General features: G+C 41.6%; 1 protein-coding gene across 1 annotated transcript in view; it reads left to right on the top strand.

Annotated features, from left to right (window-relative positions):
• lhfpl3 (LHFPL tetraspan subfamily member 3) overlaps positions 1-16,092 on the top strand; it is a 60,029-nt gene that overhangs the window by 40,240 nt on the left and 3,697 nt on the right. Inside the window, exons 2-3 of the mRNA XM_082510241.1 lie at positions 8,968-9,198; positions 11,133-11,190. Of these exons, the coding sequence (XP_082366367.1) occupies positions 8,968-9,198; positions 11,133-11,155 (254 nt within the window). The 3' untranslated portion in view covers positions 11,156-11,190. The remainder of the gene's footprint in view (positions 1-8,967; positions 9,199-11,132; positions 11,191-16,092) is intronic.

Raw genomic sequence — 16,092 nt, 5'->3', positions numbered from 1 at the left:
TATAAGATCAGTCTTTCCAGATATTCTCATGTCGTAACATTGTATCTAATATAAAACTACAGGTATTTTTCATGATTATGTTTCATAATGCTACAGTTATAAAGTCAGTGCTTTGATCATTTAATTAAACCTGTGATCATATATATACGTTATCATCAGAAATATTTCACAGGGATTTTTAAAAAAATCATTTCTTCAGGTGAAATAAAGTGTTTAAAAAAGTTTCTCTTCTTTGAGTCATAAATACTTTATATCTGAAATTTGAGACCAAAAAATGATTTGTTTATGTTAAGAGAAAGAAAATCTACAAGAGAGAAGAAGACGAAAAGAGAGGAAGAAGGTTGACTAAGGACAATTCTCCATTTAAGTATATTATTTATCGTGCACGGCTGCTTAAGATGTTCTAGAGCACCATTTGAATATTACAAAAGGTTATTTATAGAGAGATCATCGGGTATCATCTGGTCTCTAGATACTACTCTGAAGAAGTGAGTCTCTAACCCTGATAAGATGACTCATTTTTTTCTTTTAGCAGTGTTGTTGCCATGTTATCTGCCCATTATTTGATGTGCCAGGCTTCACAGGGTTAATTCCACTTTGCTTCAGTGGATTTCTGCATTGCTAGCACAGTAAAACATGAAATTACCATTGCAATATGTATGAAAAAGCAAAATTAATCCGTCTGTGAATTCAATCTCTTTCATTCTGTCTTGACCAAACAGGCGTACAGTCTCCAGAGTGACCAGAGAGGAATGAGAGTAATCGAGCTCATCTCCTCTCCGTGGTGGAGAGTTGCTCTCAGGAGTCCAATGTGAAATTTAGCTCATTACTCCTCATCCCCTGCAGCGAGTGCTGCCATTCTGAATGAGGCCTTCAGTTAAGAACCTTGTTTGGAACATTTCTGAACTGCTCGATTTCTTTTATTATTATTTATTTAATTTTTTTGTAAGTCGACCTCAAACATCAGGAGACTTTAAAACCTGGATCCCTCAGCTGCTTTCTGCCAATATAAATGTCACAGTCAGCTTTTAGTCTGCGCCGTTTCAGAACATCACTCATTTGAAGACTCAAACTGAGCTGACACGAGTCCTCGGTGGAGGATTTCATAATATTTTTCATTATTCATGACAGCGATTGTGTGCAGGCAGCTACTTTCTCCTCTGCGGCTGAGATGAGGGGGCTTTATCAAACAGGAGATGAAGAGGCTGACCCTGTTGTTGCTGCATGTTTTTACTGTTTTAGCTGCATGCCATCTGTAGGATTGTTGTAGCTGCGTGGCATGAAGATGAACGATTGCTCGCAGCCTTCTTTTTTAGACAGTTTTGGGGATAAAAGGGAAAAAAAACAATGTTTGTCTGAGCGTTTCCAGCTTTGGAGATAACAGCAGAAGACAGAAGTTACACATTATCTGAAGCTCAGATTCAGAACATGTTTGAAAGCAGGAAAAAACAGTATTTACTATTAAAGATGGCATCTAACAGGAAAGCAGTGCGATCAGTTAGTGAGGTAAAGAGGGACATACATTCTAATTCTTTAGTACCCTCGTGCAAAGACTGAACCGTGTGTATTTGGCTTTAGTTCAGATATATGTTGACTTTTGTGGCATCAAACCTCTGTCTACCAGAGGCTGGAGCCTGGAACAACACTGCATATCTCCAGGCTTTCAGATGAGAGTCAGGAAGACAAACCCGGTGTCTCTTTGATCTCCTGTATTTGGCTCTGTGGGAGATTTAAGGCTTGCCGTTGAGATGCCGTGCGCTTCATCTTATTCTATTAATATTACAGCAGAAAGCCTACAGGAGCAGGTTGTTTACACAGGAGACTGTTCACTGTACCAAATCCTCTGATATAAATAAGAAGAAGTAATCACTAATGTAGTGGTGAGGACATGGTGAAACGTTTGAGTTTCAGCAACTATTTCCTAAAATGCTGTTTGTAGAAAGCTCTTTTTGAGTTGAGAGGTGATTTTGGACATTTTGTTTGGGTCTCTTCAGCGATCATGTTCTTGGTTTGATTTTTGTATTCAAGTTGTTTTTCACTTGAAAAAACAAAAGTGCTGTCACAGTCCTGTGTTCTTGTGTTTTCTTTGCTGAAGAACAATGAGTACAGATCCTATTAAAATTAAATAAATCCTATTTTATTTTGATTCCTCTGCTGGAGAGAGATCCTAAACTGCAACTTGTTTAGGATTACTGTGACCAGTACTGAAGCAAAGTGAAGTAAAATGAACTTTAAACATACTTTGATTAATTAATATAGCTCATAGTCTTGATTTAGAGAGCTTATATGAATGCATGCCAACACTTTGACAAGAAGCAGATTTTATTTTATTTGAAATCTATTTATTAAGACAAAAAAGCCAAACCAAGCAAGTACAACAGAAAAAAAAAATCACTGATAAAGTAACCATTACTTTGGTTTTACTTTCAAAAAACAAAAAACAAGAAACCCTAATTCACATGCACATAATCCTCATGCATAAATAAAAGCTAATAAAGTAATTTTATGAGTAATTTGAAAAACAAACAAACAAACAAGTCAATAAATAAAGGATTGAGCAAAATGGGAGGATAGGGAAGGAGATCACTGTAAATTTGTATGTACAATTCAGCGTATTTTCCGCTAAATGAAATAATAAAGGAAGCACTTAACTACTTGTCTTTAGTATTTGGAGAATTAGTATTGACTATCCAACCATGCCTCCCCATGCAGATATCTTGTTGTATCATGGTGATTGCTTTTCCTCTGCCTTCCTTTCTCTGTGAATTACTGCCCCGCCTCAAATATCGCCTGTGTTTGTGCCTAATGTTCTGCTTTATCATTTGTCTCTTTGCACAACCTTTTCCCCAACTTCACTTTAAGACGAATGAATGATGAGCTAATGTCTTTTTAGACGGAGCTTTTGCCATGGACTAGGGACTAGGATGTGAGGGGAGGAATCAAGGTTGCGCAAGAGGCAGAAGAGAGGAATCAAAGCAATAAAATGGTAATAAAGTGAGACATCCTTGCCTCTGAGCCTTCAGTTAAATGGTCAGATATACTGGCAGGAAATGTGTAGAAGTACTCTCTGCAGGGTGGCAGATTTCTGTCAGCATATAACTGTGGAGGGGTACTGCATTACTCAAATATCTGGAAACCTGCAAGAGACAGATTACGGATGAATGGCAAAACTGTTGCATCAAGATATTTTGACTTGCAGCCCCTAGCAGGGCTTAATCATCCAACATTATGTATCCTACAGCTTCCTCTCTTTTAAACTTCAGCTGTCAGCTGTTCAACTGCCTTTTGCATAACATTTTGGTGATGATCAGAATTTAAAGCCAACATGTCTCTGTTTAAAATGAGTCCAAGATGTAAACCTGCAAAAGATCCCATTCAGCCCAGCAAAGGTAAAAGCACCTCGGTAAAGGACACACCTGTGTATCCTCGATTAAGGCCAGCCTCCACTGTCCTCCAGAGGTATTGAGACAACCTTCAATGTGACACATTGAGATTGATGTTTGGGTTAAAGGGAGAAGGACATAGAAAAGCTGCAGGTGTTTCTCCTGTTTCTGTTTTGGAATTTGCTGGTTTTGTTACCCTCCTTTTGACTTTTGTGTATTATTTTGCTTTTTTGGCTAACAAATTAAAGCTTTTTTTGTTCCCTCATTTTGTTTGTTCTTGCATCCTCTCTCCTGGATCATGACAAACACTGCTAGAAAAAGAAAAAAAGGAAACACCAAGCAGCAGCTTTGAGCATGTCAAAATAAAGAAATACTTAAAATATCTCCTTTTCACCCTCAGTAGAAAAAACATGAAATGTTTTCTTGTGAATTTCACTCTTTACACATTCGAATCTTTGTCTTTCTGTCTTTGTTTGGATGACGTGCTGAACTCTGTGTTGACACGATCACAAGCCGAGTGGGGAATATATTAATGAATGCGATCGGACGCCAAATGAGTGGAAGCTCATTAGGAAAAAATACCTAATGAATGCTTTATAACCACCCTGCAGAAAAAGACAGAACTCTGAGGTTCCTGTGTTTGTGCTGCGTCTAATACAGATAATATAAAGAAATGAATTGCCAACAAACACAACGCTGCTTTAATTCCCTGACACTGAGGAAATTGATCTCCAAACTCAGGAAGGCAGCGGGGGAAGTCAATACCCTCATTGCCTCCTGGGAATTGTAGGCATTACAAATGGATTAGAGTGCTTTTACATCAATACTGGTTATCATTACGGTAGCCTGTTGCTGTTGTGAGGAGGAAGGCTGGTTGTGTAGTTCATCTCTGAATAACAAAGACTACACATGTCACTACTGTACCATCAACTTCTCATGTTCACTGCTTAGAGATGATGAAGGGAAAGGAGCAGGATTGAGAGGCATGAGTCTCTGACATTTCAAGAGATCATCCATCTTTTTAAGCTACTGCAAGCTCACATTAGTGTCCTAACTTGGTGCATACACTCACACAGGTTTAGGCATCTGTGTTTGTGAGGACAGTGAATGGCATAATGCTTTCACATTAGAAACAATATCCCTTACAAGACCCTGATGCTAGGATGAGAAAAGCATGCGGAAGCCATGTGCTGTCTTTTGTTTTGAAGCGTCATCTTGTTTTTTCTTCCTCTTTTTATTTGTTGGATCACTTCTTAATTCTTCCTGCAGTTCAGCTGAGATAACGACAAAATCTGCAATCTGCACACCGTGACAAAAAGAAAGCAATTAAGGAAGCAGTCTGTTAAAATCACAGGAAAACATGTGGAACTGCTGGATGAGAAACGAAAATCTGAATCCATTTTTCCTGTGCAAAAGTCTTGAGTCACCCATTATTTCTTTGTATTTTGTTTCCAAATATCCCAAAGAGCTATTGGCTGGGAAATTGGCATATATGCCTTTAAAAAACTGAGGAAACTGGATAAGTGGAGAACAAAAGAAGAAGTGACATGCTTAAAAAACTGTCTACAGCAGATGAACATTATCGGAAAGTCGTGTCCTTGAGAAACAGGAAAAAATCCAGACACAGGCATCTGTCCTTTCAGCCAATCATCTACTGATCCCTGAAGCCTCAGCAGAAATGGTCTCAGTGAAAGGGTCGCTGTCAAAAACCCAATATTAAGTAAGGGAAGAGAAATCAAAATGAAATCATTCAGTACCATCTGGAAAGCATCTGAAACAACAGCTTCATTTTTCAGCATGACAATGATCCCAAACACACTGCCAGTGCAGTAAAAGCACACCTGGATAGGAAAACACACAGTGGAACGCATCAGTCATGGACTGGCCTCCCCAGAGCCCGGACCTCAAAACAGTGTGGAGTCATCTTGACAGGATAAGAAAGAAAATTATAAACAAAATGTGTTTAGAATTTTACATTAAGGTTAACTGTGTGGTTTAAAGTAGCTTGTTATGTGCCCTGTAAAGGTGACCCAGTGCATAAGTTTATTAATTAGAAAGTATTTTGCAGTGTTCTTTTAAATGTAAATTTAATGGATCTTACTGTGCAAGCACAGCTGCACATAAGTGACTCTGTGAATGTATTTTTATGTTGTTGTTGTTTGTTTTTCTGTTAATGAAATGCCAAAGTGAGCAACCAGTTAACCTTACAAGCCTGTGTTTGGACTGTGGGAGGAGAAGCCATGCAGTTACTGGGAGAACATGCAAAGTAAACACAGACAGGCCCCAGATGACCAGAATGGTTTTTTTTAATCCAGAGCCTTCTTTTGTAAAACAATCAAATGCTTTGTTGCTAGTCCTTAACTCATTTTAATTTCTGTAGCATTTATTTCCCCCTTTGGACTCCTATAACTAAACATCATAAATCGTAAATATATCTGCTCCTTCATATCATCCCCTGGGCATAGTTTCCTCTTTTTGATTTAGTTTGAAATGTTTCAATAAATATACACTGACAGGACTGTATCATCTCTGTCAGCCTGTCCCAATTCTTCACTGAAGCTTCATGATAAAATAAAATATTTATACCAAAGACCATCCACCCATCTTTTTTAACCTCTTATCTGATATAGGGAGCTTATCCCAGCAGTCATATGGCGATAGGCAGGACACACTCTGGACTAGTTACCACAGAGAGACACACAATCACACACTCTCACATCAGCACCAATTTACAGGCACCAATTAACCTAACGTGCATGTTCCTGGACTTCATTAGTAAATCCCTGCAGGCACAAGGAGAACAAACCCGCTTCAACATGTTTTTGTGTGTTACGTTATACACATTTCCCTAAAGGGAGGGCTTCAGCATAAATTTGAAATAAAGTAATGTGGATTTGGGGTGTGCAGTGGATGTAGTTCATATCAAGAAGGTTCTGGGTGGCTGCCTGTGCCTGCATGGGCTCTCTCCAGCTTCCTCCCCCAGTGCAGAGACATGAATGTTAGGATAATTGGCGATTCTAAATTGGCAGTAGGTGTGGATTTGAGTGACAGCAGTTATCTGTGTCTTCCTATTATCCCTGTGATGGATAGATAGATTTAAACATAGCTTGCCTCTTGCCAAATGTCAGTTGGGATAGACTTCAGCCCCCCCACAATGCTTGTTGGCTAGGCTGTTAGGAAAATTGATAGGTGGACTAAGGGGAATTCAATCAATATATTATTAAAGTCATTTAAATATATGGATACATTGGTAGAAAATATAGGAATGGATGACAAAAGTGCAAAATTGCAGACCACAATTTCAATTAATCCTTTCTTTTAAAGTTCCGTTGTTAAAACTGGCTCACACTTAAAATTTTAGTGACGATCAGGGATAAAGCCATAGATACGTCTGCCTAAGGCTGCTAAATTATAGATAAAAATCAGTGGATTGCCCCTTTATCTTTAGCCCAGCAGTGTGCTAAATGCAGCCCAGCAAAGGTCAGATTCAACCCAAATGACAGCTTTTTTTAAAAAGTTTTCTTTAATGATGAAAAACCCTACGACTCCCAGCCTAACTGCACAGGAATTAAAATTCATCATTCATCATAAAAAAATCTACTCGTGAAGGTTTTGTGCCTTTCCGAAAAGGCCAAACTGTCTCTCCATGAGACACAAATGAGCATAAGCATGCACACACAAACCCTCCCAGATCCTCTGACTTAGCTTTTGGCAGCAGTGTCACAATTACTACAGACCTCACAGCCTCACCGTTGACTTCGCTGCCTCAACCGACTGTGAGAGCGAGTGTGAGAGTGAGTGCGAGCGTGCGATTGTGAAAACAACTCCAAGTGTTGTTAGATGACTCTACTCTGTAACAGCTCGCTGTGTCAACGTCAGCCGTGCAAGCAGACGGCTAACGAAGGCAGCCCGAGTCGCCACATGGTGCCGTGTGACATGTGCTGGCATCTTCGTGCCTCCTTCACCAACTTTGTTTGGTGACTCTGCACTCCAGAGGATGTGTCTCCTTTTAAGAGGGAATAAATATTCATTGTGAATTCTTCTTCAGCTCAACAAACAGGAAGAAGTAAACAAATGTAAATGTCATTGGCTTAAAAATTCTCATCTGTCAACCTGATGAGAGCTGATGGCTCTTGGAATGAAGCCTTTTTCAACAGCACATTGCTGTGGGCTATAAATATATATATATAATAATCATTCTTCGGTCACCCAGTCCTATCATTTGCTCACGAAGGCATCACTGTCATGCAGAAATGCACCATGAGGACTCGTATATGCCAAATTCTTGTAGGCAGTCCACTTTAATCCAAAATAAATGTGAGTTATCCTTTTTTAAATGCTGAGAACACCCATAAGACATATTTGAGAAGAATTGCATAGCAAAATGCTTTCACATTAAACACTTTGTTAAAAAAAAATAGCTGCTGGACTTAACTGTGTGTGACACAGAGACTTTAAGCTAAACTACAGGCTAGTGAGGTCATAGACAAAGTTGAAGTTGAATGTCCGCCATAAACTGGCAGCCCACACTGGCTGAGGAGAGGATGCGATACCAGAATGCAGCCACATTTCTGTCCTTGATGACTGCATTAAGATTGGATAAAGAATTTGATGGCAGACAATTACCTGTCCTTAAATATAGAAGAAAAACAGAACTTTCTGGAATTCATTCTTACTCTGCCTGAGCAAATCATCCCTGGATCGCTTACAGATGAGACTGCTCACCAGGTCATCTAAAACCTCCCATGTGACACCAATTCTGTCCTGTTGACACCAGCTCCTCATTAGGTTTAAGGTTTTTCACTCTCAGAGCTCTTCATGGTCAGATGCTTCCCTAAATTAGTAAATGCCTACATCCATACCTAACTACGGGGTGTATGAAGTGAGCTGATCGATGCTTCTTAGAGGTACTTCAGTCCAGGTTAACGACAAAAGAAGATCGTGTTTTTGAGATGTGGCCTCCAAGTTGTGGGATTTGTTTCCAGTTGTATTGTTGTATCTTATTTTATCCTGTAAGGCACTTTGTGACTGCCTCTTCCTTTCTGTGCAAAGTAGCTTTGTCGGCTATTTAGGTTACCTTTGAAAAAAAAATGTCACAGTTAAGTACACCAGCCTGTAGATCCACCTTTAGCATCAATAACTGGAAGTGATTGTTTCTGTGTGACTTTATCAGTCTCTCACATTGTTAAAGAGGAATTTTGTTCCAATATGTTTTTTGGCTGTTTATTTTCTTCCTTAACAAAGGTGGTGGAGTTTAGCGAGTTTTTTCTCAAAGCAGACTTGATTGGAAATCATGGAATGCACAATAAGTGAATGTGTGTGCTCTGTGTTTTACATTAATTGTAGTCAGTGACATTCATAATTTGACCAATTATAAATCAAAGTGTGACATCCTGGTTGAATTTCCCAGCTTAAAGGTCAGTTTATGCAGCTTATTTACTATACCTAAAGGTTAAAATGTGCATAAAGCCCTACATCACCTCCTCAGACCACAGTGTACACTGAATAACATGTATTACTACACAGCAATGTGTAACACTGACATCTAATATCACTTGTCTGTCACTGTGTCCTCCTGCTCCAGGTACGTGTCTGATTCTGGGCTGCATGATCTACCCAGATGGCTGGGACAGCGACGAGGTGAAAAGGATGTGTGGCGAACAGACGGATAAGTACACACTAGGCGCCTGCTCGGTGCGCTGGGCCTACATCCTGGCCATCATGGGCATCCTGGATGCTCTCATCCTCTCCTTTCTGGCCTTCGTCTTAGGAAACCGCCAGGACAGTCTGATGTCTGAGGAGCTGCTAGGAGACAGTAAGAAGACACCTGCACACGCTTCCTCTTTGGGGCAGTCTTTATGGTGTTTTATGGTAATATTTCAAGAAATTACGTTATCTGCACCTCACCAGGTGTGATCAATTAGCAATTAAGCCTAGGCAACACCTGAAGTGTCTGAAAAGACGATAAGGGGTGCAGAGAGGTTTAACAATATAAATTATATATATACCTATGGTATGGTAGAATTTTTAAGACTGATATCGATGTGTATACCGATACCAAAACCAACATTCCAGTATGTCAGCCGATTACATTTTCTTTCAGACAAACAAAAACACAATCAAATTTCTCTAATATTTGCTATGTGTAGTTATTTATTCAAATAAATGATTCAAACAGGGAAGCTGCAGAGTGCCCTCTGGTGGATAAACTATGCAACATCAACACTCATAACGTGGTTAAAGGGTGTATCTCCTGTCTCTTTATTTTTTACATTTTCATATAAATGCAGAGGCCAATAAATTGACAAATCGGTAATATTGGCTGATAATATGAGCCTGCTGGTAATTTGGTTCAGATGAATCAGTCAATCACATCAAAACACTTGTTGTTAGGCACACTTATACAACCTGCTCAAAAATAAGCTGGAAAAGTTTTCCTGTGATTGAACATCTAAGCCCTGCAGAAAGTCATTACCCGTTGTTCGTCAGATTTGTGTCGTCATTGCAAATGCAATTTCTAAGAATAAATAAATAAATATCTTTATTACTTTCCAAACCCATTTTATAGTAATTGAGGCAGTTGGGTATACAGCAAACAAATAACGGCTGCAGTGCAATTATACCTGAAATGAGATCCGGGCTGTTTTCAAAGAAAAACAAAAGAGGTGCTACTGAACTTATTAAAAAATCAATTTGACTGCTGGACTAAGAGAATAAGCAGCAGGTCCCACCAAGATTTTATTCCACTTCTGGCCTGGGGGATGTTTCATAAGTATTCAAAGTCTCAGGTGAAGTCAAAGCATTTTGTTTGTTTTGTCAAGCCTGGAGACATTAAACCTATGGACTTCAGTCCTCACTACTTTTGCTGTGTTTTTCTGCTTAACTGGCCTTTCTTCTCACATCAAAGACATCATGTTTCCCCACATCCCAGCAGCAGCTTTAAATAAAGAAAATGCCTTTTATTTGCTTGCATGATTTCACATGCACGAGCTCTTAATTTGCATACATTAGACGGGACGTTATACACCACCTGCTCGGCTGGTTTTGTTTGCTCCTGTTACCAGTGAGATTTTTCTTTCTTTGACTGGGCTCAATGACAACTATGCTCGAACCCAAAGAGGATGATTTAAAACCGCGAGGAGGCTGGAAGGAGGCAGGAATGCAGATGAAGGAGGACAGAGATGAAAAGCAATCGGAGATGGGCAGAAGAAAAAGACGGGCAACTGAATGGAAGAATGGGGATGCTGGACAGAGTCATGAATTACTAATGGCTGTTTACACAGCTTGCTGCCAGCCTGTCTAAATGAATCACAGCCACCCTATCAGCCGGGACACAGTTGCCTGTTAGCTCATATAAGCAAAGTGACTGAGAGGAAGAAGCCATTATCAACCTAGAGACCGGAGAGTGAGGACAAGACAGAGGGAGAGGGATAATGAGGCGAGGAGGACAATGAGAGAGGGAGAGAGGCAAATGTAGATGAAATATGATCCCCAAAGTGAAAATGGGGGATTCATCAAACAGCAGATGAAGTGTAAATGGGATGTTTTTCTTATCCTGTCACTCAGGAGGATAGATTGTGACACCTGTCCAAGTTTGAAACCTGAGGAAATCAGAGGAGGGGGAGGTGGGCTAATTGTATGATGTTTGATTCTGTAGGGGCAGGAATGTTATGCAATACTGCCGCCTGCTGGTTATGACAACTTCTTCATACTTTCCACTCACATCCCTTTCTTCTTCCACCCCCACAGAGAGCGGTAATAATGCCATATAACGTCTGCTGATGCCATTGCAGCAACACACACACAGGTAAGTGTGTCATTGTAGAGCACAAGAACAATCTCTAAACATTCAAATAAAAATAATAATGTCTTTCCTCATTACAAAAACATTTTATCCCATCCTTTTTTCTCCTTCTTAGGCCCACTAAAACCTAAAAGCCTAATTTACTGATTGAGGTGAAATAAAGGTTTTCGTGGCAATTAAAGTGAGACTATGAATTTTAAAGCATTCTGCCTCTCTTACAAATCAATACCTGAATTCCTGAGTAATAAAATGAGTCAATAAACTTGGGGTTTTTTGAGCCTGTACTGGCTAATGTTAGAAAGCTGTCTAGAAACAGCAGATGTGTTGCTGTATTACTCAGTTAATTTACTGACTTCATTTTCTGGCTGTGGTCCCTCTCGCCTCATGAGTCAGTTTGCCTGTTGACTGTGCCTTTAAACTTTAAAGACACCTCAATCTCCTCGATCAGCCGCTTTAAAGTTTAAAGCGGCTGAAAGTTTAAAGCAGTTGATTGAAGTGCAAACAGTGGCCGCAGCTCATGAAAGGTAGCAGTCTTACTTTTTAAGCTACAACCACCACCACCACCGTCGCCACAAGCAATAAGAAATGATAATCTATTAATAATAAAGCAATAATATATTTTTGACAGTCTGTCACGTTATGTTCAAACTCTCGCATTACCCCCCTCTGCAACCCCTACTTTACCTTACAGTAATAGTGTGAGAGCGTTTGGTGTTTTTGGTGTTTAACTGCTGATTGTCTAAGGTGTGGATAACGGCATGCCTGATGCTGGCTTCTCATATGTAGTAATTTGAAATATAGTACACTGAAAAAAGAGAGGTGAGTTTTATGTTTTTGTTTTAAATCCATTGCTCAGTATCTAATTTTAATCTCTTAGAACACCCAAACAGATTATCTGAGTAGTTTTCGGTTCTGGTTTATTGGTTTTAGTCAGTGATGGGATTGGTAATTTTGCTTAACGAGCACAAATGAACTCACTTGTACAACTCAGAACTGATTCAGCGTGCTGTATTCCCAGGCCAGTGGTGTCAGAGCACTAAAAGAACAGTGTACAAGACTCTGTCATCGGCTCTTGCTGAAGCCTTGTACATCCATGAGAGCACCATCTCTGAGCTGACTGTTCTTGGTGGAAATGTGATTGGATAGAGGTGCTGAGATGAGGCACTTCAAACTGTACTTCTGCCATTCTTGTGGCAAAACCTTACCCATGACTGTGCCCACACCCACAGCGCCAGATCATGGAAGGTCTTTCTGGATCAGGAGCATGCCCAGACACTTGCCTGACCTGTATTTAGCCCCGATATGTCTCCTGCTGGGGCAGCACAGTGAGCAGTTAGCTTTGTTTCCTCACATAGAGAAAGTCCTTGGTTTGAATCTACTGGTCAATTGGGGCCATACCCATGGGTACTCTAGCTTCCTTACAGAGTTCAAAGATAGGCATTGGTTAGGTTAAGAGTGCCCCAGCTTGCACTCTTAATTGAATAAGATGATGGGGCATATACCTCTCATATATCCATTCAGAAATGTGCAGTATTGTGAGCAACCCGTCACTTCTTTAGGTTCTACAGCAACTTATTGAACAATGTGCATGCATGGAAACTGAGTATATAAGGCAAAAGTGGAGTTTGTACAACTCTAATGAGCTTGAAAGTCAATATTTGGTGTTACTGCCTTTTTTCTTCAACGCAGCCTGAAGCCATGTTTTCTTGTAATTTCTTTAAGTAGCTCTCGAAGCTTTATGAAGGACACTCAAAGCTCTTGTTGGAATGTTGGCTGCCCTTTCTTCTGTTTTCTGTCCAGATAATCCCACACTGCTTCAGCAATGTAGGTCTGGGTTCTGGGGAGGCCAATAAGTGTTTCATTGTGTGTGTTTTTCTATCCTGGTATGCATATGGAGCTTGGAAAGAAAACAACTGGACTTCTTCAAGTTTAGTGAACACCTTTCACCTCTCATCCAAGAAGCTTCTTCAGTTCTGAGCTTCAGTTCTGAACTGAAGAAGCTTCTTCATTCTTTATAAGTCAATGCTGAGTGTTTCAACCAACAACAAAAAAAGACTTTCCACTGAAAATGGTCAGGTACAATCACTGGACTGAAAACTTTGAAAGACCTTCAGAAAGCTTGGAGAACTATTGCTCAGAACCACTTTTTAAAAAATGACAACAATTTTGAGGCAACTCAAGACTTTGTACAGAACTGTATATTATAGTGTTTATCTATAAAAATCTTAAAAAATCAACTTTTTTTTCGACTCATAAAATAACATTTCTAAAAATGCTGGTGTCTGTCTCCATTTTATGTTGCAGCATATGAGCCAAATATTAACATTAAATCCAGGACACCAGAGTTTGCCAACCTCAGGCATGCTGTTATCCACCCCTTGTCAGGTGCAGACAATCAGCAATTAAACTCAGGCAACGCTCTCAGACTGCAGGCGAGCACAGGCGCTTTTTATCATACCACTATACGGCCACACTAACTGTGAGTTAAGCCACATTTAGTAATCTAAGTCAATAGAGAAACGATGAGAAATGGTGCGTGTTTTAACAATGTCACGTCAGCTTCTATTTAAACCAAAATGTGAAGCATGCATAAAATCTGTAAAATAGAGATGAAAGAAAACAGTTGAAAATAATCAGTCTGTCTGTTCTTTCGTATAAGAATAAGTCTTGTAATAAGTTTATGAAGCTCTCTAAACCTTAGTATGTAACATGGGGCATTTACCTGAGCATCTTTATGTGTGCATACAGTCTAAACTGCATATTATGCATTTATATAAAGATAAAAATAACATACAGATTACAGTTTGTTGCAATTTCTGAGGTATTTTTTGCCCCCCCCCCAAAAAAAAAATTTTGATCTAAGTATGAAGGGTCTAAATAAATACTGCAAAATGAGTCCTTAAAATATTCAAAGGCCAAAAAGAATCAAATTTTTACAATTCAAATCTTATGTTAGGAAAAGATTTTGACTTCCATCCATCCATCCATCTTCATCCGCTTTATCTGGGGCCGGGTCACGGGGGCAGCAGCCTAAGCAGAGAAGCCCAGACCTCCCTCTCCCCAGCCACCTCCTCCTTCAGCTTATCCGGGGGAACACCAAGGAGTTCCCAGGCCAGCCAAGAGATATAATCTCTCCAGCGTGTCCTGGGTCTGCCCCGGGGCCTCCTCCCAGTGGGACATGCCCGGAACACCTCACCCAGGAGGCGCCCAGGAGGCATCCTTGTCAGATGCCTGAACCACCTCAGCTGTCTCCTTTCGATGTGGAGGAGCAGCGGCTCTACTCTGAGCCCCTCCCGGATGACCGAACTTCTCACCCTATCTCTAAGGGAGAGGCCAGCCACCCTTCGGAGGAAGCCCATTTCCCCCGCTTGTATCCGCGATCTCGTTCTTTCGGTCACTACCCACAGCTCGTGGCCATAGGTGTGGGTAGGGACGTAGATTGACCGGTAAATTCAGAGCTTCACTTTTACACTCAGCTCCCTCTTCACCACGACGGACCGGTGCAGCGTCTGCATTACTGCAGCCGCAGCACCAATCCGTCTGTCGATCTCCGGCTCCCTTCTCCCATCACTCGCGAACAAGACCCCGAGATACTTGAACTCCTCCACTTGGGGCAGGAACTCATCCCTGACCCGGAGTGGGCACTCCACCCTTTTCCAGCTGAGAACCATGGCCTCAGATTTGGAGGTGCTGATCCTCATTCCCGCTGCTTCACACTCGGCTGCGAACCATTACAGTGTGAGCTGGAGGCCATCACCCGAAGTCAACAGAACATCATCCGTGAAAAGCAGAGATGAGATTCTGAGGCCACCGAAGTGAAAGCCCCCCACCACTTGGCTGCACCTAGAAACCCTGTCCATAAAAATTATGAACAGAATCAGTGACAAAGGGCAGCCCTGGCGGAGCCCATCACCCACCGGGAATGAGTCCGACTTATTGCCGGCAATGCAAACCAAGCTCTTGCAACGGTTGTATAGGGATCAAATGGCCCATAGCAATGGGCCAGACACCCCATACTCCCGCAACACCTCCCACAGGACACCCCGAGGGACACGGTCGAATGCCTTCTCCAAGTCCACAAAACACATGTAGACTGGTTGGGCAAACTCCCATGCACCCTCAAGTATCCTTGAAAGGATAAAGAGCTGGTCCAGTGTTCCGCGACCAGGACGAAAACCGCATTGTTCCTCCTGTATCCGAGGTTCGACTAGCGGACGAACTCTCCTTTCCAGCACCCTGGCATAGACTTTCCCAGGGAGGCTGAGGAGTGTGATCCCCCTGTAGTTGGAACACACCCTCCGGTCCCCCTTCTTAAAGATGGGGACCACCACCCCGGTCTGCCAGTCCACAGGTACTGCCCCTGATCTCCACGCAACATTGCAGAGGCGAGTCAACCAGAACAGCCCTACAACGTCCAGAGACTTCAGGAACTCGGGGCGGACCTCATCCACACCAGGAGCTCTACCACCAAGGAGTTGTTTAACTGCCTCAGTGACCTCGCCTCCGGAAATTGTCGGGTCATTCCCCTCATCCCCATACTCTGCTTCCTCCTCGGAAGACGTGTCAGTGGGATTAAGGAGGTTCTCGAAGTATTCCTTCCACCGCTTGACAATTTTCTCAGTCGAAGTCAGCAGCGCTCCGCCAGCACTATACACAGTGCAGGTAGAGCACCGCTTTCCCCTCCTGAGACGCCTGACGGTTTGCCAGAATCTCTTCGAGGCAGTCCGAAAGTCTTTTTCCATGGCCTCTCCGAACTCCTCCCACACCCGAGTTTTTGCTTCAGCCATTGCCCGAGCTGCATTCCACTTGGCCTGTCGATACCTGTTGGCTGCCTCCGGAGTCCCACAGTCTAACCAAGCCCGATAGGACTCCTTCTTCAGCCTGGTGGCTCCCTTCACCTCTGGT

The sequence above is a fragment of the Aulonocara stuartgranti genome (genome assembly GCF_965226115.1).
Source record: "Aulonocara stuartgranti genome assembly, chromosome: 17".
Classification (NCBI taxonomy): Eukaryota; Metazoa; Chordata; class Actinopteri; order Cichliformes; family Cichlidae; genus Aulonocara; species Aulonocara stuartgranti.
The sequence above is the reverse complement of the archived record's forward strand: the minus strand, read 5'-3'. Positions and strand labels throughout refer to the sequence as shown.